The 25632-nt window shown below is 42.7% G+C and overlaps 2 protein-coding genes across 4 annotated transcripts in view; one reads left to right on the forward strand and one right to left on the reverse strand.

Moving 5' to 3' along the window:
- Positions 1-20736, reverse strand: part of LOC126199376 (RING finger protein 141-like) — a 53848-nt gene extending 33112 nt beyond the window's left edge. For both annotated transcript variants that reach the window (XR_007540161.1, XM_049936288.1), the window contains exon 1: positions 20502-20736. Coding sequence is in view for 1 of the 2 variants with exons in the window: in XM_049936288.1 (XP_049792245.1) it covers positions 20502-20650 (149 nt within the window). In the remaining variant the exon portion in view is untranslated. The remainder of the gene's footprint in view (positions 1-20501) is intronic.
- A 93-nt stretch (positions 20737-20829) lies between these two features.
- LOC126199375 (ankyrin repeat and LEM domain-containing protein 2) overlaps positions 20830-25632 on the forward strand; it is a 151941-nt gene continuing 147138 nt past the window's right edge. For both annotated transcript variants that reach the window (XM_049936286.1, XM_049936287.1), the window contains exons 1-3: positions 20830-21196; positions 21276-21391; positions 21472-21797. In XM_049936286.1, the coding sequence (XP_049792243.1) occupies positions 21283-21391; positions 21472-21797 (435 nt within the window). In that variant the 5' untranslated portion in view covers positions 20830-21196; positions 21276-21282. The remainder of the gene's footprint in view (positions 21197-21275; positions 21392-21471; positions 21798-25632) is intronic.

Here is a 25632-nt window from a genome sequence, read left to right on the forward strand (position 1 = left end):
AATACTGTTAACTGTTGCTGTTGCATGGCCATCTGCAGTTACTCTCAAGATGTGAACTGTTTTTGAAGTAAGAGCATTTATTGTTGTTTAGCTCCCACAACTCTCATTAAAGTTGCGTACATATTGTAGCACTGCAGGTTCATTGCCAATGTTGAGATGTGAAACACATCTAGTTTAGTGAACATAAGGCTCAAAGACAGTTTACACAAAGTACAAGTCCACTCATAATCTTCAATAAACAGTAACTCAGAATCTGAACAACACAGTAAACCATAGTGAGTTCATCAAAAATGCAATACTCACTGTCAATGATGCAGCCAGAATGTAGCATAATAACATCAACCATGTGAACACAAAAGTCTGGCTGTTATTCACTATGCAGACCTACTTATGTTGCTCCAGAGGCCACTGGTTGATGCCACATGACAGTGTTGGGCCACATCCAGGGATGATTGTTTTTTGTCCAGCCACAAATTAATTAGGTTGCATCTGTAAGGACAGGCCATGAGTTGTTCCATGTCTTGCACAGCACCACAATCACACTTATCATCATCCACTTTACCATGAACCTCACCGGTCATCTTTTTTTCACACAGCCACCCCTATTCTTACAAAATTCAGAGTCTTCCATGTTTTACAGCTTCTTGTGGACCTGCCAGGCACTATGTGTGCTGGTAGATACTAAGATGATGATTCCTGGATGCCCATGTTTAAGAACCTTTTATGGAACCTCACTCATCCAGGCTCAAACTCAGCTCCAAAAAGAGGATGTTGATCATTGATGGTTTGTCTGATTCTCTCTGTGAATTTGTTAGATGTTCTTTGGGATCTGTGACTCGCAAGACCAGCAACTCTGTAAAGCTTTGTTAGGGGCATGGACTTCACACACCCCATTGTTATTCAACATGGTTTCTTAAGGGTATGTCAAATTTCTTTGTGAGGGCTGATTTGGTCCACACTGGACAGGAGTATTCAGTCACATACAAGCCCAGCGCTTGTGCAGAAGTTCTAAGGACAGTAAGTTTTGCTCGCCATTTGCTATTCATGAGTTTTCACAAAATATTGTTTCTGGAGGCCACCTTCTGACTGATATTTTTACTGTGGTGTCTACATGTTAGATGTCTATCCAACGCCACAATAAAATAGGATGGTTTACCTGAATGTTCCAATGTGTATAATTCCAGAAAACATTCAGCTTTCGCTTTGCTTGTCGAGATCGAACATGGAAAGTGCTTACTTGAGCCTTCAAAGGATTCAATTTACAGGAACTATATTGATAATAATCTGACAAGTCTCTCACTGTTTTATCTGGCTTCTGCTATATATCCTCTAAAGTCCTCCTTAAGATGTGATTGCAAGATGATCTGCATATAGGAAAAACTGACTATGATTAGGTGTCTCCATCGGCTCTTTTTCCCCACCAAGAATGACATAAGACTATGTTTTGTACGTAAGTCACAACAATACTGACAAACTGTTAGTCTCCAAGTTTGTTACAGAATTTCTGGAAAAACAATCTATAGGTGATTGTATTGTGTACAAAGAAGAGGTCTTTTTATATGTTCTGCTAAGTACAGAACTTGGATTATGCATGATTTTCCAGGTGTAAAACCAGCTTGCTGAGGGATAAGTTTCAAATCGATACTCTGCCATGCAGTTCAAAATGAGTCTCTCATACAATTTATACAGGTGACAAAGAACTGATATAGATTGCTAGTTCTTTGGCAAGTCCGGTTCCTTTCCAGGCTGCAGCAGTGTCATTATCCTTGCCATTTCCACATCCTAGGGATATTATAAGTTTCACAGCTATAGTTGAAGAGCTGCAGGATCCACATTTTGGCACCGGGTCCAAAATGTTTGATCTGCTCGATACACATTGCCTTTCTTCGTGAAAGTCACTGAAAGGGTATGCATGAGGTAAGACAATTCCTTAAGAATATAATGAAGTGTACAGGTCATTAGGTGATGATGCCAACCAGGTATTCAGCTGAATACCCAAGAACATTTCAAAATGTGAAATTCAAATCATCTTACCCTCTTCACTTTATAGGAATTTCAGGCCTCAAAAATAACTCAATTTCTGATGTTTTCCTTGTTAAGCACCATACATTACCTTGTGACTGTTGCAGTGCCCTTGTCAAATACATCACAAGTGATGCATGCACTTGAGTTTCATCCTACGCCCCATATGAATCACATGTTTCAGCCTATCATGAAAAAGTTGTGCACAAACTTCATCTCTACCATGTAATACTGCCAAAATATGTTTAGGTCACTCAGATCGGTAAATAACTCAGAGGTCTAAGAGGAATCCAGCAAAAGCATTACGAAACTAAAACATGTAGATCTAAATACGTATCACGTCCTACCACTGAAGCATTTATGAATGTTGAATGTACTGATTCTACTTTCAATCAGAACTTGTCTTTTGGTATGATTGTGAATAATGGTGTTGTTCACTCATGACTGGTATCTTCAAAGAAGAAGGAAACCGCCAGACTCTTTCTGAGGAATAATGTGTGTAAATCCAGTTCTTTGAGGAAAGCTGGAGGAGGACGGCAGGCATTTACTTCACTTTTAGAACACAACAGTTCAATAATATGAATATCATCTTGGAATATGCTGTTGTTTGTTGTCAAAAACTTCCACAATACAATGGACAATAACCCCTAAATCATTTAATAGAACTTATAAATATCTGGATGAATATAATCTTCTTTTGGAATGTAATACTGAGAAGTCCCTAATGGAAAACAGTGAGTTTTTCTTCAAGGGAGTTATGGCATGCTATGGTTAACATGGGAGCTGGCTGAAGTCATAAACTCTTTATAGAATCTGAAAGAGATTTCATCAGGCCCTGCAACTTTGTTCAGGTTTTGTAATTTCATGTGTTACTCAAAACCAAAACACTAATATCTATATCACTTATTTTTGCAGGACTGAAGTGGGGAAGTAACCTTGGATTTTCCTTTCTATAGCAAACATGATCTACAGACTTGCGCATCCACAGAAATTTTTTGAAAGTGAGACAAAACTCTGAAATAGCCACCTTTTTATACAATAGAACTACTGAATCAGAAAAAGTGTTCTGCCATAAGAACTAATTTTGACAAGAAATAGACAAAAATTCTTATACCCCAAACGACTGATAGTTATCTAATCAGTATTTTTAGAACAGTTTACTTTGATATCTTAACAGTGACCATATTCAACTGTATATTAAAAGTATATCATTTATGTAAACCTAGGCTTCCGCAGCCATTGTCACGGTCAATAAAATTCTTCTGGGTTTGGGACTGCATTGCCTTCCTAAGGGTGTATTGCTAACTGCTGAATGGTGCTAGTTTGATTACTTATGTACTATGGGGAGTGCTGTCATTGGATATGAGAGTGAGGAGGAAGGGGATTAGGTGTTCTTTTATTGGTCTTTGCATCACATGTTGTCATTGGCTGAAATAGGCATTTTGCATTGGAGTTTCCTTTATTGCTTGTTATTGGTGGAAATCGGCGAATAGGAAATTGTGTGGCAACTGCAACGTAGCACTGTTTACTAACTGCCTAGTATCGACTAGGGCATGTCAGCATTCTGTGTACCATCTGTCACTGTGGTCTACCATGGACCTGTTGCTTTGCGAGAGCTGTCCTTCCGCAAAGCTGTCACTGCTGGCAGCCAAGATGCTGGAAGTCAGTACCTGTCTTCTCTATTCACATCGTCGGGGTGCTTGGCTATTTATGTAGACTCTCTGATCTTCCTCCTCAAAATAAATGGCCGTTTTGCCAGTACGCGGGCCTCTTGAAATTCACTCTTCATCCTGCGCTATTCCCGGTGTTCTGCCACCGTTGATTTGTTGTATTGAGACAGATACATCTATCGCATTCAGATAACCTTATGTTTATTGGATGCCCAGTCTCGCCTACATACACCAGTCCACATTCACACCTGATTTCATAAACTCTGGCAACATGGAACTTGTCAATTGTATCTTTAGTCGAGTCCAGAATATCTTTTATTTTGTTGTTGCTACAGAAAATCGGTTTAATGCCTGTCTGACGGAGAATTGTCCAATAAGCACAAGGATAACTGAACACAAGAGATATACCCGTCTCAAGCAATACAACAAATCAATGGTGGCAGAACACCAGGAACAGTGCACGATGAAGACTGAATTTTGAGAGGCCCGCGTACTGGCCAAACAGCCAATTAGCTTGAGGAGGAAGATCAGAGAGGCTATACAAATAGCCAAGCGACCAGACAACATGAATAGAGAAGACGATTACTGACTCCTAGTGTCTTGGCTGCCAGTAGTGACAGCTTTGTGGAAGGACAGCTCTCACAAAGCAACAGGTGCACGGTAGACCACAGTGGCAGAGGGTACACAGAGTGCTGACACGCCCTAGTGGATACTAGGCAGTAAGTTAACAGTGCTACACTGCAGTCGCCGCACAATTCCCTATTCATCAATTTTCACCAATGGCAAGCAATAAAGGAAATTCCAATGCAAAATGCCTATTTCCGACTCAATGCAAAGACAAATAAAAGAACACCTAATCCCCTTCCTCCCCACTCTCATATCCAATGACAGCACTCTCCATAGTACATAAGAAATCAAACTAGTGCCATTTAGCAGTTAGCAATACACCCTTAGGAAGGTGTCTTGCAATAGTCGCCGAAACGTCGGAATAAGTTGACAATGCGGTCCCAAACCCAGGAGAATTTTATTGACTATATAGTTTATTTAATTCCAGCATATCCAATAAGTTATGAAATAAAATTTGAAAATGTTTACAAAAAATTTATATATAGCCTCATAATGAGCTATGAGATAAAACTAAAAAAACTGAAACAGAAAAAAGTAACAACAGTGGGAAAATCCTGACATATATCAACAAAAATAACCAGTATGAATACTCTATGAAGTGGAGGTACAGGCGGCATACTCCGAAAAATGACTTTTTAAATTTGATGTCAGGTAGTAAAACACTTTCTTTGCTTAGAAAAAACAACTGATCACATTAATGACTTTATTTCATCACTTACATGTTTTCTATTTTTTGATACTAACTGAAATAACTAAAACTGAACAAAATGTGTTTTAAAAACTACACCTTTTGGTTGGTGACTCAGCATAATCCAGGGCATGTAACTGACTGAATGAACATAAGGATTCTTCCAAAAATGCCCCCAAACTGAATGATAGAATTTACTTTTAACAGCCTAGGACAGAATCAAGGCAATCTTTATCTCTACAGATTCTCACACTATTGTGTAGTCAGGCCAACTGGACTGCAGAGTTTGTAGCTCTATGCCTGCATTTTCAATCTTGAAATTTTACCTTTTTTTCTTGCTTCTACAGCATAAAAGGAGATTTTACGTTTCAAATGAAGCATTTGGAGTTAAAGATTAAGAACAGATGACTGAGTCCTTCACAATCTAAGGCAATGTCTCTGCCAGGTAACACTGAATGCATAACTTGCAAGCCATCATGAGTCTTATTTGTCCACAGGCAAACTACTATTGAGATTCTTTTGTGTGGCAAGGGGAGGGCATGTTTCAAACAAAGTTGGGGTCAGATGACAGGCATGGTGCCTTGGGGTAATATTGTAGATCAGTCTCTCTCTCTGCATTTTGGAGAGAGCTGCACAAGAAAGACAAAGAAAAGATTGATGACACTATTCCACTTCTGTTCTCTAAAGATTCACATCCATGCTTACACCAGAATAGTGTGAAAAGTGCTATTGTGCCAAAGGGATCAGTGCAACTTATCAAGTTGGGCACGTAAGTAGTAGTAGTAGTAGTAGTAGTCCTAGTGTCACCATTGATAACAACAACAACAACAACAACAATAATAATAATAATAATAATAATAATATGGTGATGCCCTTCATTCACCTCTACTGACAGCAGCAGAAGACATGCTGCACTCACCAAACATTGGTGGCCAGAGAAGCTGCTGTTAGTGTACCAATGCTTCTCTCCAGCACCCACACTGGTAACATCCACAGCAGATATCTCTTTGGCTCCCAAGCTTTCCAGGAGCCACTGTTCTAACCGCCACCATTAGTCTTTGTTTCAGCTCCTTCTAGTTGTGTTACCAAGAACTTGGCTCACACAATGGGATGTGGTTTGTGTCTTTGGCACGTGCCTCACCAGCGTTTGTTCTAATGGTAAAGCACCGTATTCAGTCTGATTAATTGAAGGATTTCTGTCACATTTCCCACGCACTGTTGGGCTTCTGCCACATCTCCTGCAGACCACTTTAGAGCTTCCTTAAGAAGACTTGCATAGTGCTACAAAGACTGATGCCAGATGCCTGATTTGTCCTCCAGGTATCAGTGCTGGATTATATAATGTGTAGTGATAAACAGTGCACTGATGTGAGAGTTCCAGAAGCACCAGGTGATCTATTTTACTAGTCTCATGCCTAGCCGTTTTGGCACCCCTTTACCGCCAAACGGCCCAGAGACAAATTCTGCCCTGACCATGCTGGCCTCCTCCACCGTCAGATGAGTCCCTTCTTTTAATCTTAATTTCACCTCATACGGCAACGCAGTATTCCAAGCTTGAGGTATGAATGCTAACCAGTGAGGATTCCACCAGTCCCTTGAAGTAGGAGGTCCTGTACCATGACAGTGACTGTTTCTCATAGTCTCATTTTTGGAACTGTAGAGGTAAGGCGTTGGCCCCGCAATATCTCAAGTGCTTTTTTGCCTCTGTATATATTTGTTGTATCAGCTAGACTCCGGAATAAATGTGGAACTACTGATGTAGAACCCAACTCAGAGTTTCATTTCTATGCCCTTAGGGGCATACGAACCTACCCACGTGTCCTCCTCATAGTAACTTGTATAATGTTACTTATTTTCTCATTCGAGCAAGGAAGAAAGCACATTCCTTCACTGGTGACTCCCCCTAAAATGGAGCCAGGTTCACTACCATTGGTTTCTGTTTTATCTGTTGGGTGTGCTCCACGTCACCAAAATTGTATTTCATTATTGCTAAGTTGGCAGGACACATTCCACTTGCCGTCCCACACTCTTATCTCCACTCTCCACATTCTCAGCATCATCATCCGCATGCGAGTGCCCCCCCCCCCCCCCCTCCCTGCACTCTTAGTTTGCCCCACCCACTCATTGTCATCACCCCACCCCACTCACTGCTCCCCCTCCATTACAGCTCTCTGAGCATGCTACCCATATGCTCAGCACCCCCAATGGTCACTACTGTGTGCACTCTTTCATCATGCAGCCTACCAGAATAGCTCTTTTTTGCAGCAAAAAAGAGATATTTCATTCCCTGATCCACACTGCTCATCTGATCCACACTGCTCATGTAAACCCCCCCTTATTTTCTGTAATACATTTTTTCATAGTTGCCACAATGTCACTACCACACTTTCCCTCTACTGTGGTGGCCTTGCCTGATAGACCCTCCACCCAGCAGCCTTCCATCACAGCTTCTGCCCCACTGTCCATGAGCAGTTCAAATGTTTCAGAACTCTGCACAAAATGGCAGAACTATATAAGCTTCGCTCAGATAATCAATGGTGCCACTGGCCAAGCCTCTGGCAACTCTGCAGAACCACCACCATGTTGCACTGAAGCCCATCTGCTCTTGAGGCAGTTTTCGCAGGGTGCTTCAACACAAAAGATGCTGCGAAGTTTGGGTTGGTCATCAGCCACCTTGACCTGACTACCACCCCCAGTCTGAGATATTATTTCATACCCTCCTGCCCCCTGCAAGAGCTAGAATAGCAGATTATTTCCCATTTCACATCTTCAGAGTTGCATGTGATTTGTTATCCTCTGAGCAGTGCAGTGACTTGCACCAATCTCTATTGCTAGATCATATCAGAGTGCTTACCCAGCCCGACGTTCTCCCCAAAGGTGTGCCCCTGAATTGCTCACTCGTGCACCTCACTGTCACCATCCAGACTGCTCTGGTGTTGCACGTCCATTTAATGTTGGGCAACATAAGTTGTTTGGCTGATAAACTGTTTGAGATTTTAAATTTCTCGTTGGCTGCAGTTGCCATGTGTCCCACTGATAATAACTCTCTGTCTCTGGCACACAGTTGATAGCAGGACGGCCAATTGACCACACCTCCCACTCCACCCCACTCTCCCCTGCCTCCCTGCGCATGACATCACTTGCATTCCCCCACTGCTTGTGACCTCCTATCCAGCACAACAGGCCCTGACCTCTATTGGATTCTGATGCACCTGAGCTCCGAAATGGCAAGCCTGACTGCACCTTTCCTATTCACTGCTGGGCACTGACAACCCCCACACGCATGATGCAAGCTCAGGAGGAAACAGCAACCCCCACTGGCATGGAAGATTACCACAGCGAGCTTACTTCAGTTTGCTATTATCATCAGAGGTTCAATGAGAATACCACAAATTGTCGATCCCCTTGCTCTTGGTCGCAGAACCACAGCAGCCCCCAGAAGTAGGCGCATACAGCTGCTGTATCATTTCACAGTGCCTATTCATTTGGGACTTGAATGATGCCAGTTCCATTGCCCAGTTCACTACTTCATCAATACACGTTCCAGTCTATCCATACATGCCCACTAACTACTCCCAAACCCAGGCCCCTGTCTCTCCTCTCTTGATACTGCCACCAACAACTCAGCGCTTAGTACTTATGGGGTACATACCTACTTGTTCAACCTACTTGATCGATTTAAGACTTCATTGTGAAATCCAGTGGGCCTTCGTAGTTGTGGACATTACTGATGCCATTCTGGGTGCTGATTTTCTTGTCCAGAGCCATCTAGCTGCCAACGCAGCAAAACACTGTTTAGTCAATAGCACCTCACTCAGGCAGGTTTGTCCACTGCAGCTTTCTTTCTGCTATGTGTTTTGCCATGAGACAGCTAGCATATACAGACCCATATGTCAAGATAGCCATCGCCATCGCCATCGCCATCGCCATCGCCATCCGCCCCCCTCCCCTCCTTGGTTTTCTGTCACACCTGTCCCCTGTTTCCCGAAAAGCAAAAGACTGTGCAGAACCAGCTAGAAGAGCTGCTCACAACTGGCGTACTTCACCCTTCCAAAAGCCCGTGGGCCTCCGCTCTTCACCTTGCCCCCAAGAAAGATGGTTCCTGGCGCCCATGTGGCAATTACCTTAACCTCAACACTCGCACCATTCCCAACCATTATCCCGTTCCACTCCTATGCACCTACAGCAATGCCATCTGGGAAGCAAATGCCTTCACTAAGACACATTGCACACAAATTCCGGTCACCCACGACGACATCAGAAAAAAATTGAAAGAAAGAAAGAAAGAAAGAAAGAAAGAAAGGCCATAATCACACCCTGCAACCTCTTCGAAAGCTTTATGGTGTTTGGCCTCCTCAATGCTGTACAGACCTGGCAGTGATATTTAGGCAACATCCTCTGAGGTGCACCACGTTGTTTTACCTATTTAGATGATGTATTCATCTACTCCAGAGACCACAACAAACACCCCAACATCTCCAAGCAGTTTTTACCCTCCTACAGAAAGCATAGGTGATGCTCAACACTGCTTTAATTTCTGCACAGGTGTGACAGTGCCACTTCACTATACAGTCGGTGTGGATACTTCATGAACAGCTTGGGAGCAGAACCCTGTGAGACGCAAACAAACTCACCATGCAAGTTGGTCTACATGAAGCACGGCGTCTGAATGCATGCAGAGATGGGTACCGGAAGAACTCAGCATGCAGCTGGCACAGATCGATCAAAATCCATGGGCTCCACATTGGCAGATCAGATACAGGTGTGGGCTTCACAGAGGGCCACTGACGCAGGCGACAGAAGGACAGTGGAGTGCGGGGAGTAGGTGGCATTGAGGTAGCATGCACCTTTAAGTGGAAGCCCTCACCTGGAATGACTTTGTGACCCAACCTGCCACCCAGCAAACAGGCAGATCGCAGTGCTGATGTATGAACAGGGCACAGGCATAACTCATTTGCTTGGCAGGTCAGTTGCTCCCAGTCCTATGCACCTGCAGTGGCACTATCTTGGAAGCAACTACATTCAGTAAGATACAATGCCCACAAGCCTAACCCAAAGCCTTGTTGCGCAACACTGTGCATTACATTTCCATCACCCCTGGCCTCCAGTTTTCTGCTGCCCCACCCCTCACCACTGACAAGCACAAAATTGTGCAGAATGAGTTTGAAGAGAGCTGCTCACCACTGGCGTACTTCATCCTTCCAAAAGCCCTTGGGCCCCGGCTCGTCACCTCACCCCTAAGAACAATGGTTCCTGGCACCCATGCACTAATGCCATAACACAAACACATGCTGACATTTGTGGCCCACCATGACACCCGGCAACCACCCCCGCCACCAGCCAAAGAACCAGGCCCAAACGGCAGCTCCAGAATGAAAACACAATGGGCCATGATGGCCCATGGGCTGTGACTCAGGATGCAGCATAACCAGACTTCATGGCTGGCACCTGAGCAAATGTTCCGCCAGACTGCTCACGCTGACTGGTGCCACCCAGTATGTTGCCATAAAGCTCGGACATCGCATCATCATGGTAAGCGCTAGACACAGACTCCTCCATTTGAGTCTTAAATGTATGCATGAAGCGTTCAACTTCCAAAAGTCGTCATATTCACGTGACACGAACTGCCGGCCATTGCCACATACCAGGATCTTAGGCGATTCCTCATTGGAAAAATAACTGGCAACATGCAAGAAGTGGCAGTCGATTATATGGAGGACAGCTTGGCTACTTACAAGAAATCTGATAATGCTTTGGCCACCAAAAGCTATATGCTGCCCCACAAGGGGCAAGTGAAATCAATGTACACCCTATCCCAGGTATGCTCTGTGACCAGCTAAGGAGAGAACAGGCACCACAGTGCAACCTGGTTCTGTGCACAATCCCCTGTGACCAGCTGTCAGTAGACATGATATTGTGACAGTGGTTTCATACAAGTCAAACCACAGTGCGACACATGTAGCAATTGGAGTATGCAAGGACACAACACCAGGAGAACAACCAAACAACAGCATTGCTCCTCCATGGCAAGCATGAGAACCCTCTGGACAACATTGCACTGATCATGTCAAAGGAAAAAGCGTATGCCACACCTGATTCACACCCAAGGTGATGCGCTCCTGCCAACCCATTTGGACTGCCAAAACAATTTCCCACAAAAATGGGTCAGTGGTCATGGTGGTTGTGACTTCGCTTGCTGTCAATGGAAAGTCTGACAGGCTTTGCTGCAAGGCATCATACAATGTGAACACAAAAGCCTCCTGCTGATCGAACTCCGGATTGGGTCCTACTGGTAGCCACAGTAGCTCATCAGCATTGGCCTGCTAAGCGGTGGAGTGGTGACCAATGCCTTAACAATAGCTACTAAGAAAGAGGGTCCACTGCTGCAACTGGTGGGCAGTCCTATCTACCAGCTTGGAATGGGGACCATATAATGAAACCAACAGCTTGTGTTCAATGAGGAGGAGGAATCTTGACCCATACATGAAGACGTGGAACATTTTAACCTTATAAATAATAGCTAGGACCTCCTTTTCTACCTGTAAATAAATACAGCAATCAGCAGAAGGCATATTTGTTATATAAGTGATGGGTCATTCAGTGCTGTCTGGATTCCAATGGGACAGGAAGGCACCCATGCCATAATGGGACCTGTCATAGGCCAGGGTAAAGGTTTACCTGGAGTAAAACATAGGGAGCAGAACACAAATGCTGCTTGAGAGGCTGAAAAGTCCATTGAAAATCCACACACAAGGCAAATTTAATGCCCTTCTGGTAAAGCCGATCAAGACACTAACAGATGTACATGGCCAGGGGAATGAACTGAGCATAGTACAAAATCTTACTCAAAAAACACTGGAGCTCTTTCAGTTTTTTGGATGCCAGCTGGCTGATAATGGCTCCAATGTGGTTGTCCACTGGGACAGGACTATCTTTGTTAAGCACACGTTCCAAAAAAGTGCAACTTTGGGGACAACAAACTGCACTTTTCCAGCTTGAAAAGAAGTCCGTTCTTCAAGTAGTGTTGGAAAACTAACTGAAGATTTTGAAAATGTTCCTCTCTGGTAGGGTCCATTACCTAGATGTCATCAAGGTAATTGACGCAACGGGAGGCATCCTGTATCAACTGCTGGTAAATTTCCAGCACAGACAAGATTCAGAAAGGCAAGAGATTAAACTGGTGAAGTCCACAGAGGGTTTTGAGGACAAGTAAGGTCTATATTGGTCTCCCGACAACTTTGCCAACAATTCCGCCAGCCCAGAATGGTATAAGAATCTGTGACGCATTTCATGTTGACCAACTGTTTAAAATTATGACAAAGGCCCACAGTGCTGTCGGACTTCTGAATCACCACCAAAAGGGTGGCCACTGTCTCGATGAAATAGGAGAAACAGCACCCTGATCCTTCCAATGCTACAACAAAGCCTGTACGTTGACATGTCTGGTGAAGAGAACAAAGTGGGGATGACCAAATTTGGGTACTGCTGACAGGTTGAGAGACACATGCCCCTCAAAATTTTCTGCTAGGCCCAAGGTCTTTACAAAAGGTAGGCTGTAGGACTGCAGCAAGGTGTCCCAATGGTGAAAAGGAATGGACCGAGACACTAAATGCATTTTGTCAATGATCTGGAAGGTGAAAACAGAAAACACTTGAGCCTGAAGATATTTTGCAACAATGGTGAGACGACCTCAAACAAGGTAAGCTGACGTTCCACATTCTTCTAGTATGCAGAGATGGAGAAGTTTCCCTGCAAAGGAATGTGCTGTTTACCATAACACACAACCTGATGCAGGTGTTGCAGCTCTGGTAACCCCAAGAGCCTGTATGTATCTAAGTTAATTAGGTGACTGTCGCTCCCGTGTCCACCTGAAATTCGACCAACTGCCCATCTATTACCAATGTCAGTAAAATACGCCATGGTGACACGTGCAGGGTGTCAAGAGACAGCCCCAGAGCCTTGCGAAAACACGCGGGTGTCCAACAACTGACTCAGAGCTTGCTGACTTTCACAAACAGTTGTGAAATGACCTATCAGCCTATCCGCCAGTATGCCCCACACAAGGCATCCATTTAAGTGCAGTCATGGCGAACGTGCAACAAATGATAATTGGGGCAAGACTGCTCTAGCTTGCCCAATGAGCAGTACGGGAATAACAACAAAGACCTGAAAAAAAAATGCCGCTGGCCAGGATTACAACACTGTGAGTGGCAAAAACCTACCAATCACAGCCTAGGCGAGAACAGACAGTGCCGCAACACCAATGCAGCAGCTTCATAAAAGGTGAGAACACACAGCCACTCAGTAGGAGGTGGGGCTGGTTGGGTTATCCTATGAGACTCTGGGGGCTGTTTATCATGCACACACAATGTAGCCACCTGTCAATTATCAGAAAGCTTGTCCCTCGCTGCCACCATAAGATCATGCAGTCTGCAATCTTGGTAATGTCAGGTAAAGAAGGGATAGACAAAGTAAAAGCCTTAGTCTGAACCTCTTGATCAGGAGCTAATCTGACAATCACATCCCAAATTTCTGAGTGCGCATAAGAGGTAGCACTCAAAATAACAACTGAACGAGAGGCCCTGTAAATCAGTGATCCAGATCATATACGACTGCGCAGGGCACTTGTGATGGTGGTTAAACTATAATTGCATTGCCGCCATATGGGTTTGATGTCCAAAATACTACACAAGCAACTAGCAAAGCTCATCAAAGAGAAATTTCTTGCGCTCTATGGCGGGCTTTAAATTTTGTACAACTTCGCATAAACCTGTGCTGCTGGACACTATGGCTGCCTTACCTGGGAATGAAGCTTTCTGGTGACTCACGAAAATCAGTAAATGCCATCAGTAAGAGCTGGCTTGTGGACCCCTACCAGTGAGGTAAGGTCACAAACAAAGCCCACATTCTGGGTTACCAGCACCTGCATCTACTACTGTTGCTGCTGCAGCTGATGTTGCTCCTTGTGTAAGCACAATTGTTCCTGGCAGCATTGCAGGCATGACAGGTCGATGGTGGTTCAAGTAACACTAGGAAATGGGGAAAGAAAATGGAGCATCACACACATAAGAATGTCCTTCGTCGCCACTTTAGCATCTTCACACGCATGCCAATGCCACTTCACTACACGATCAGTGTGGATACTTCATGGAGCCATGGTGGTTTTTATACTTTCAAGCTTTCTGATGTACACTGCTATTAGGGTGCTTATGAGTGTGAAAGCTCTTCACAGTCTATGGAGCAGTTCAATATTTTTGACCTTCAGTTGGGGGACATGTCTTAACGGTCTTCGTAGACCACTCCCCCCCCCCCCCCTATCACCAGATTTTACTGGAAAGATTTAGACCAAGGCCCCCCCCCCCCCTCCCGACAGTTCAAGATGCAAGAAGTCATGCAATTCACTGCAGACATCTGGCATGTTGCCAACATCTGTAACAGTGTCGCTGATTGTCTCAGCTGGTGCTGCACCTTCACTCAGCCACTAGGTTCCAACACTCTAGCCACCACACAAGAGCATGATCCGGACCTCAACCACTCCCTCCAGCACACTAACTCCAGCCTCAAACTGCAGTTAATCCCTTTACCTGGCTCTGATCACAAAATCTGGTGCTACACACTTAGGAAACAGCGTTTGGTGTGGCTGAACATTCAGCACGACTTCTGCTACTGGGACTGAACCTGTATTCCATGCCAGTGCACTGAGGTTGGCAGATGTACATGCCCACATCACCACCTTTCCTTCCACGCAACACCACTTCATCAAACACGTCAACATCGTCAGCCCATTACCTTCCTCCAGCAGCTTCGTGCAACAGCTCCAAAATTTCATTGCTCAACTGCGGCCAACACTTCCGCAGCATCACAGTGAGCACTGCACTGCCATCCACCATGATCTCACATCATGCACCCACATAATACTATGGATGGACGAATATCATTCACCACTTTGCCTGCAGTACTCAGGCTCGCACCTACTGTTACAATTCAGGGACAAGATGTTCTCCATTCATCTGAACACGGCTGCAACAACTATCTCCATAGACAGGCGCCAGCCTACTTCATGGAGCTACCCAGGCCAGTGAGCACAAAACCATCGAGCTGGAGTTCCCCCATCCACCACCAACCCAACTCGCAACACTGCCGAAGCTGGTGCTGTTTCTGATGTGGCAGTTGCCAATGCTACCCCTACACTGCTCCCGAAGTGCCACCAACTGATATCCCTCATAGCGCTGGGACCATACTGCCCTTTTCCCAGCTGCACAGGCACCTGATGTTCCTGACACAGAAATGCCACTGCCACTGTTACTGCCTGTGTCTGCTTGCCATACTTCTGCCAGGCAGTCGGTAGAATATTTATTATTTGTTGTAATGTGGAATAATACAGCTGAGGTGATTTTTATTAATTATTAACATCTGAAGTGTGCTTGTATACCTTCGCTGAGAGACAGTGTGTCTTGTCTTTCTTGGTCTGAATAATATTAACAACTGTTGTCTGTATGGCATTCGGTGGGGGATAGGGCTGACTGTTGTTACTTCTCCTTCAATGGTGTGGGGACTACCCATTTGTATGTCTTTGCTGGTTGGTTGTTTGGGGAAGGAGACCAGACAGCGAGGTCATCGGTCTCATCGGATTAGGGAAGGAAGTCGGCCGTGCCCTTTGAAAGGAACCATCCCGGCATTTGCCTGGAGCGATTTAGGGAAATCACGGAAAACCTAAATCAGGATGGCCGGACGTGGGATTGAACCGTCGTCCTCCGTATGTCTTTGCTGAATGTTCCAAAACCTAGAAGGCTGCTGAATTATGAGTTCACAAGAGTGCAAGGTGGCAACAACATGCTCAAAGCACACCTAATGCAATTGTGTCACTGGAAAAAAATAATGTGAGCAACAGAGGCCCATTGCCTAAAGTACCTAAGAGCTGTTTTCAGCAGCTTTGGCTGGAGAGCCAGCCACATAGTTCCAGGGATAGAACTGCAGCCAGTGGGACTCACAAAAATGGTGTCTGTGTTCCTACTGCTTGTTCATCCATACCAATTGATGTTCATGGTTTTGCTCCTCCTATCCCACAACAACACTTATGACTGTAGTCAGCTACCTTCACTGCTAACACTGTATTTTAATAAATTCTACTGAATCACACTATACACAATTAATCACATTGATATCTTGGCAAAACATTTCACTTCTGACAGAAGCATTAACTTCCAGATGGTGTATCAACAAACATAAAAAAAAGAACGTCGGAAAGTGCAGACACCTGGCGAAATATGCAGCTGTTATACATGTCATGTATGTGATGGTCATGAATTGTTCATTTTTGTTGCAGCTGGTCTTCAGTAACATCAACTTATGAAAGAAATTTGTCTTTGTTATTCACTTCATATTTACTTTGGCATTCTTGCTTTCCACATGTGATGTCAGTTGTTCAAACTGTTCTGATAACCAATGTACCTACACTGCATGGAAATTATGGTATCTTGAGATAAAGTTAATTCACAAGTAACTGCTCATTCTTGTGATATAAGCATATGCAATGTTGCACAATTGTGGGTGAAACAGGTGATAGACTTTGGTTTATTGGTAGAATAGTGAGGAAGTGCAAGCAATCTACATCGGAGATTGCTTACGAATCACTCATGCGGATGGCTCTATAATATTGCTCAAGTGTGTGGAACATGTACGAGAAAGAACTATGAGGGGATATTGAACATGTACAGAGAAGGGCAGCACGAATGGTCACAGGTTTGCTTAATCCATGGAAGAGTGCCACAGAGGTGCTGAAGAAAGTCCTGAGAAAGTCTATTAACAATGTTTCAAGAACCAGCTTTAAATGATTACTCGAAGGAATATAGTACAACCCCTATGTACCGTTCACTTAGGGATTGTGGGGGAAGAGATTAGAATAATTTCTGCTTGCAAAGAGCCAATCAGACAATAATTCTTCCTGCACACAATACATGAATGGATCAGGAAGAAATCCTAATAATTTGTACAATGGGATGTACCCTCTGCCATGCACCTCAAAGTAGCTTGCAGAGTATAGATGTAGATGTAGACCTCTTGATCTTTCTCTGTTGTAGGACATACGTGAGTCGATCAACAAGAATGAAAATTTGTAAGATCAATATTTATAAGTTAGAAATTCCTATGTCAATAATTTTTAAGCCTCTTCAATGTGCATGCTGAGGTATTTTTTCCTACATTATAACTCTCTTTTTATCAACTTCTACAGGTTTGACATTTTTTCTACTGGGAGGCATCCTGCTAATATCATCACATACACACAAAGCCCCAGTCACATCACAGTTATTATGAACTATCTTGTCAAATCTCTCCTTGTGTGATGTTCCAACAACAGCTTTGTGTCTTTTTGTCAGTGACAATTTGCTGTCATACCAATGTCTCTTTGAAGGGTGACTTTCGAAGTGTGTTTTTTGCTCTGAAGTCAGCATTTCTTAGTTCTTGAAAAGAAATTTTATGAAAATTTGTGTCTTGTAGCTACTTTTTAAGTTTTTCTCACTCTCACTGTCAATGCTTCCTTCATGTAGCCCTTTTATGTTGCTGTCTTCCTTTCCAATGTTGCAGTACTTTTCTTCCTTTGGTGATACTCTCTACCCCTCTCTTGTTGATTGATTTTAGTTTTTCTTCTTCAGTTACTAGCGTGTTCCTCCACATTTGTCATCTCTTCTTCAAGTATGTGAAACCTGGGCACTATATTCAGTCAATACTGGAAAAAGGTCATATTTCGGAGTAAGAACAGACATATCATATGTCTAACAAAATTAAACTTACAGAATGCTACATCTCATATTTCAGAAACATACATAATCTGATGAGAACTGAATGTTCAGGCAGAGTTGTTGATGAACATAGAAGTTCTCCATCCTGAAGGCATTGTTCCACAGCTTCAGCACCGAAAAAAGACTTACACTGATATGCATGTGACTAGAACCACATATACAAGAAGGTTGTTGACAGTCACTGTGAATGATTTACAGATGTTATGTGCAACTGTGCATGGTACCAAATTAGGCAATTTTCCTTTTTCATTGGGAAGAAAGAAAAATTAATGTTACATGCCTAACAGGAATTTTACAACATTTGTGTTTACTGTTACACCAGTCTTGATTCATGAAATTCAGGTAGCTAATTTTGCTATATTTGGAAAATAATTATGATTATCCTTCATTTCATGTGCAACTTCCACTAGTTTCTTAAAAACTGAAATACATATACCATTCCCAAAAAATTGTGAAATCTCCCAAGCAGCAGAGTGCCTACCCCTAACCAAAAAGAACCCAATAAGAATATTAAAAGTAGAACTAATCAAACAATGGAAAATCCAGGATGGAATGTAACAATACCAGAGAAGGAAAGTTGCTACTCACCATATAGCGAAGATGCTGAGTCGCGATAGGCACAATAAAAAGATTCACACAATTAAAGCTTTCGGCCATTAAGGCCTTTGTCAGCAGTACACACACACACACACACACACACACACACACACACACACACACACACACACACATCTGCAGTCTCATAGAGCTGAGACCACACTACGAACAGCAGCACCAGTGCATGATGGGAGTGGGGACGGGGTGTGGGTAAGGAGGAGGCTGGGGCGGGGAGGGGGAGGGAGTGGCGGACAGTCAAGTGTTGCAGTTTAGATGGAGGGCAGGAGAGAAGGTGCGGAGGGGGGAGGGGGTAAGTAGCGGAAAGGAGAGAAATAAAAGAAATTAAAAGACTGGCTGTGGTGGTGAAATGACGGCTGTGTAGTGCTGGAATGGGAACAGGGAGGGGGCTGGATGGGTGAGGACAGTGACTAACGAAGGTTGAGGCCAGGAGGGTTATGGGAACGTAGGATGTATTGCACGGAAAGTTCCCACCTGTGCAATTCAGAAAAGCTGGTGTTGGTGGGAAGGATCCATAGGGCACAGACTGTGAAGCAGTCATTATGATGAGTGGTATCATGTTTGGCAGCGTGTTCAGCAACAGGGTGGTCCACTTGTTTCTTGGCCACAGTTTGTCGATGGCCATTCATACGGACCGACAGCTTGTTGGTTGTCATGCCTACATAGGATGCAGCACAGAGGTTGCAGCTTAGCTTGTAAATCACATGACTGGTTTCACAGGTAGCCCTGCCTTTGATGGGATAGGTGATGTTAATGACCGGAATGGAGTAGGTGGTAGTAGGAGGATGTACGGGACAGGTGTTGCATCTAGGTCTATTACAGGGGTATGAGCCATGAGGTAAGGGATTGGGGGTTGTGTAAGGATGGACCGTGGTATTACGCCATCCACTGAACCTACACAACATACTCGTCCATCATGCACTGGTGCTGCTGTTTGCAGTGTGGTCTCAGCTCTCTGAGACTGTGTGTGTGTGTGTGTGTGTGTGTGTGTGTGTGTGTGTGTACTGCTGACAAAGGCCTTAATGGCCGAAAGCTTTATTGTGTGAATTTTTTTATTGTGCCTATCGCGACTCAGCTTCTCCGCTATATGGTGAGTATCAACTTTCCTTCTCTGGTATTGTTAAAAGCAGAATTAAGGAAATTCCTGCTCAAGATAGTGGGACCAAGGATCCTACTGTGAACCAAGAAAACCTCACTAATGACATCAGAAGGAGACGACTAGTATTCTATGGAGCCCATATGTTGTCCTACAAAATGTTCAAAGTAGCCAACAAGGGTGAATCCACTGGATATCAAGCAAATGAAGCAGGGCTTTGCAGAACTTCATATTGGGCAAGACTTAGTAACTAACTGAAATATCAACAATTTATCTTTTCAGATCACACCTTCCTAACATCCTTTGCAGAAGTTAACCACAATGAAACCAGGAAACAATCGGAGAGCAGGAAGATATAGTTCAGCAGGGAAATGAAGAAATACTGGGCGGCCGGCCGGTGTGGCCATGCAGTTCTAGGCGCTTCAGTCTGGAACCGCATGACCACTAGGGTCGCAGGTTCGAATCCTGCCTCGGGCATGGATGTGTGTGATCTCCTTAGGTTAGTTAGGTTTAAGTAGTTCTGAGTTCTAGGGGACTGATGACCACAGATGTTAAGTCCCATAGTGCTCAGAGCCATTTGAAATACTGGGCTAATAGAAAAACTCAAGGTACTAACCAGTAAACAGCCACTAAACTTCACTAAGAACACCATAAACGGCAGACAACAGCACAGTAAAAACATCATGCACCGTGGTATACAGACGGCCTAAACAACTTAATAATAAACACAGAAAGGTAAAAAAGAATATTTATTCCTTTCCTCCTACATATTTGAATGTTCCTTTCATATTTAAATAATGCAACACAACGATGTTTACAATGTCTTGCAGCAATCTCTCTTATTATCCTTGTCTTCTTTTAAAAATTAATAAATGCATAGGCTACATACTATGTACAGTTTGCGTGTCACTTCGGGTGTCGTGTTTTTGAAATTGTATTTCGCTTATGTAATAACATGGCTATATGTTTAGTAATAAACTTACAGCTGATTCAGTTGCTTAATGCACTCTTGCAGATCATCGTATGAAAGCGCAGCAATTTCAGAAAGTAATCTTGCTTGTCGGCAAATGTCGTCATGAAGGTTTTCCACCGTCTGTGGAATAACGCTGTCGGTGCTATTAGACTGCCCCATCAAGAAAAATTAAAAAACTATTTTGTGACACATCGAAAACACCACCCAAACACGAAGTAAAGTTCGTATGTTTATAATCTTCACAGCGCGAGTGACATTTCTATTATAATCTTTGCATGGAAATCACCGCACGAAATATACTGTCTTTGAGTCAGTCAGCTGTCTGTTTGAATGTGTGAATCTGCCTTCGTCAGTTAGTTATGTTTCGAGAGTGCTTAATGTTGTGATATTTTAATTCGTTTGAAGTTACACTGTTAAAATTATTGTATGTTAGTTTAGTTCTTATTTTAATTCGTCAGTTTTGGGATCTGTGTGGATGCTGTTCCGTAAATATCTGGTAACTCAGAATAGAAATGCCAGTTCATTTCTGAAAGTTTAATTTACGTTGCGCCAAGAGCGCTTTATTAAGAAGCATCGGAAATTAAGATCCGTATATCCGAGCCTGTTGCAAAAATGATCTGAGACGTAAGAAGATAGTGCAAGACTCTTTCATGGTTCATGTTATATGAGAATTTGCAGTGTTTGACAACAAAATGTGCTTGGCACGTATGTGGAATTCTATGGATTCCGTTCTGATGACACTAATTATATCAAAGAAAATATTGAAATAGTAACTGTTTAACAGGAACGCAATGAGAATGCCGAATGTGGGAGAAACATCCGAAGTTACAAGCCCGAATCCGGGTGTTTTATACTACGGCGTATATGTTCCGAATGATACAAATCTCGGAGAGGAGAATGGTAATAAAATATTTGCGCTTCATATTGCCCGTTTTCACATTTGTTTCGTAAAAGTTTATCAGAAGTTTCCTTTTTTTCAGATAAGGTTCATGTCTACACTGATAAAAGTGAAGCACTGAAACTTGTTAAAAAATATAAGAAAGCAAGATTCAAGGCATTCAGACTGAAAGAAGAAGCAGAAGAGTTTGCGGAACATGGTTCAGAATCATGTGGGACGACAGCCTCAACGCCAGAAAGAAGTGGACCAGTTGCTGAAAAGCCAAGCCCGTTCAAAGCGCCGAAACCGCAGGATCTTGTCCAGCTGAGAAAAGCAATCGAGACGGGAGCGACAGATATAGTTAAGAAAATTGTACTGGAAAATCCTCGTTACCTAATAAGCATAGGAGACACCCCTGCGATTCTGCAGGTAAGAGATGCATGTGATTGAAACGTTTGCCCCAGGGTCATTCCATGTCAGTTCAGCCAGGGGCTCCAGCTCAGTAGTCTCAGATTTGACTGAAATTCAGTATGTGGAACACTCGTGTGCAAAGTATTGGTTTCCCCCGCCAATTAGTTCCAGAATTATGACTTGTGAAAGAAGGTGGCATGACCCGGAAATAGCAACCCGCATCAGGCAATCTATCTTCAGACCCAACTTCAGGTCTTAATAACTTTGGAAGTATTCCACACAGTCCAGTGAAATTTTTACAACCCAGTAACACCCATTTATAGAACACACTCTCTGAATCAAAACACCAACAACATATTTCGGAGGGAAAATAAAAAATTCCAAAATGTGATTTAAAAAATGTAATAGGCCCTATGTTAAAAGGTACATATTGTAGGTGCCCTCTGTGTCAAATATAATTCACTCAAAAAGGGTATAATTTTTTTTTTTGATAAGCTTAATGTGGCCTAAACACACACAGAACTCATCATGCCCTTATCAGTCACAAAAACTGAGTTACATGCACACAAAAATACGAAAATTTGAAAAATTACCTGAAAAACATCGATTTACGAAGTGTGTTTTAGCACAAAAGGGAAAAGTGGTATCCAAGCCAAATTTCACACACTGCATAAGTAGACTGTAATATAATATGTGGCAAAATTTCAACTTGTTGTTGGAAGACATTTGTGTACAATGGAAGTTGACAGATGTATTTGGTGATGTGGCCATTGTTCACAACACAATTTTGTAAAAACATATCTTAAACTGTTCTGCCTCTTCTTATCGTGTCCCACAACTGTTTAATCACTAAGCAACAACATATAGATAGATTAACACAACCTATCATTAATGTTTACTGCACCTTAACTACTAAAAACCAGTTGACTGTGCTTCGAACAGAAGTTCTCCCTCACTTTAGCTACTGTACTCTGTACATTGAGTGGCAAATTGTACTGTCTTCCTGACACTGTGGTAGGAACTGGAACTGTCATAAGAATATGTTCGAAAGGAATCCAACACCTGTCTGCCAAATGTGGCCAATGAAATGATCTTGCTGGTCCTTTTGGTGCCATGAAGTTCACAAATACATCACCTTCTGCTTCACAGCACTCTGCAACACATCGTAAGTACCATTTGTCATCATAAACAGCAATAACATAGCAACCTGGTTGTATGTTGCTCCTTTTGCTTCTGAATCCAGAGTCAGACACACTGTGAAGACACGTGTTGTGCATGAACCTATAGTTATAACCAGACAGTCTGCTTGTCTGCACATTGTCAGAGTCCGCTGGAGAGAAGTGATGATGGCTCCTTGTGCCTGCAACAGTTTTAATGTGTTCTAGTCTGCTGTTTTGCAACTCTTTGATTTCACCTCATCTTTCGAAACATAGAATAATTGTATGCCAGAGATATTTTTCTGTACCCAGGTAAATAATTGAAGAGGTGTTAGAATGTGACCTTCTGTAGGGTGCCTTAGACTAGCTCGTGACGCCATGCGCTTAATGGTAGCACCAATACCATCACATACATTTTACCATGACTTGTGGCAAAAAAAAATCCTTTCTGCATGAATCTGATAATCATGGTAATGTGTGCATAAATTTTTGAGATTTTTACAGTTTTTGTACTGACTAGCTGCCCCATCACTGAAGTATTTCTCAAAATGTATGTGAGGCAGCCTGTTTTTCACATATGCCATGACAGTGCGAATGTGGGCATGAATTGCAATGGCATCATGAATTAAACAATCACTAAAAACGCACAGGTTCATTACAGATGCATCACCTGATTCACCTGTATAGTAAATCGCAAATGGCTGGAGAGTTGCTTGACTGTTGTCCCAATTATATCCTTGGATGGCATCTTGAACTAAAAATGAATAATTTTCAGAAAAGTCTAGTATTACTATAATTTCATCTTGTTTCAGATTATCGTTACAAAACTGGAGATAAGCTGATTGTGCTGTTGCTGTGAAGCTGTGTGTGGTCAGTTTGTCGGTTTTTTGACAATACATTTCAACAAAATCTTCCACTGTACTTTGCTTTGTTTCAAGACTTGTGCGATCCATGTGTGTCCATTGTTTATAAGAAACAAGTTCATCGTCATCCATAAGGACTTCACCATACAGTTTGTTATTCATGTGTTCAGCAAGATTTGCCTTACCAGGACACTTTTCACACCTGTGTATCATGCACTAGTAGGAACTGATGTCACACACTAGCAGCTTCATTGCACCTTTGTAATCCAGACCAGAATCCTTTATAGCAGTAAACATCAGCTTAGCATTTTGATGGGTCTCACATACACAAACATTGTGAGTGCCCCTTGCACTTAAAGGCACAACCCATTTTGGCCAAAGATTGAAAAAAGATGATAAACCTACTTTGTTATTGGGATACTTTTCCTTGAATTCTACACATAGTTGTGATATGTTGCACAGCTAGTCTTTTTTGCATCTGTACACATACATTTCCCATTTTCACCATTACATAGTCTTTTTTTTCCAGGCATTATTCGGCTGTAGTCATTCTTTTCATAGAACTCCAACACTAGCAGCTTTATTTCTGAACTCAATTGCTTACCCTGAGCCTGCTGAAGTTGTGGAAGCACTCCTTCGGTTGCTTTTATTTTCCTTGCTTGCTTTACCATATCTGTAGAAACATTTAATTCCTTTGCAGTGTAGTCAATAGACCAACTGGAAGGTGCAAGGGTAAGAATAGCTACTTTTTTCTGGCGTGTGGATATGGCACATTTTTCTTTCAAATCATGCACAATTTTGTCCAAATCAGAGCATTTCTGGCATGATTTCTGTTCCTTTGGAGCAGATAGTTCTTCCTCTTCCACCATTAGTGTGTGAGCTATTTTGTGTTTTAATTCCGTTTGAGCTTCTTGTAATTTTCTTCTACCATAGCTGGACCTGTCTCTTTTCCCAACTTTGTGTGTCTTCATGGGAGACAAACCAAGAGCAGTCACTGAAGTATTTAATTGCTCATCTGCTGTGGTTGTAGGTGGCTGTTACTCTTCATCACTGTCATGTAAATTATCAGAATATTCTTCATTTTTTAGCAGTGTAACACACCTGGAACATAACTTTTGTCCTGGTTTCATGTTAAGTCCCATGCACTGATTCACTTTCAATACTGATTTTATATCAATTTCTCTGAGGCTACACTTCACTGTCTTCTTATGAATCCAAAATGCATCAAAACAACTTCTTTGTAGGAAAGAATATGTACCCAGAAACACTTTCATATGATGATAACAAACACTAAAGTTTCCTGGAACTGTACTTCTTGTGCCCACAGGGTGTATCCCAGATCTCTATAGCAACAAATATCGGTCCGATTCATCCAGATCATACAGTACAAAATGAATGCCACATTTTGTTCCATATGTTGTTTTATGAAATTAAGATGCTTGTGCTCTACCAATACTGCAACTTGTTTGAACAAAAGCACCACTAGTACACTCTTCTGCCTGCATACTGACCTTCCACAACAGTACTGACCAGTCTGAACTAGAATCTTAAAAACATGAGTAACCTGTAATTGTTGCTTGTTTCCTTTATTGTTCCTGCCTAACAATGACTTATTCTGTCCCTGAAAACTTCCATTGTTTAACTTTCTGTTGCCTGATGGTTCTCAACAATTGCTGCAGCTTTATCTGAAACAAGTTGTCTGCATCATCACTATTACTTGCTAAATCGTGTTAAAAGAAACATAACCAAATACATCTGTCAACTTTTATTGTACACAAATGCCTTGCAATAACAAGTTGAAATTTTGCCACATATTATATTATGGTCTACTTA

This window comes from Schistocerca nitens, chromosome 8 (genome assembly GCF_023898315.1).
Source record: "Schistocerca nitens isolate TAMUIC-IGC-003100 chromosome 8, iqSchNite1.1, whole genome shotgun sequence".
Taxonomy (NCBI): Eukaryota; Metazoa; Arthropoda; class Insecta; order Orthoptera; family Acrididae; genus Schistocerca; species Schistocerca nitens.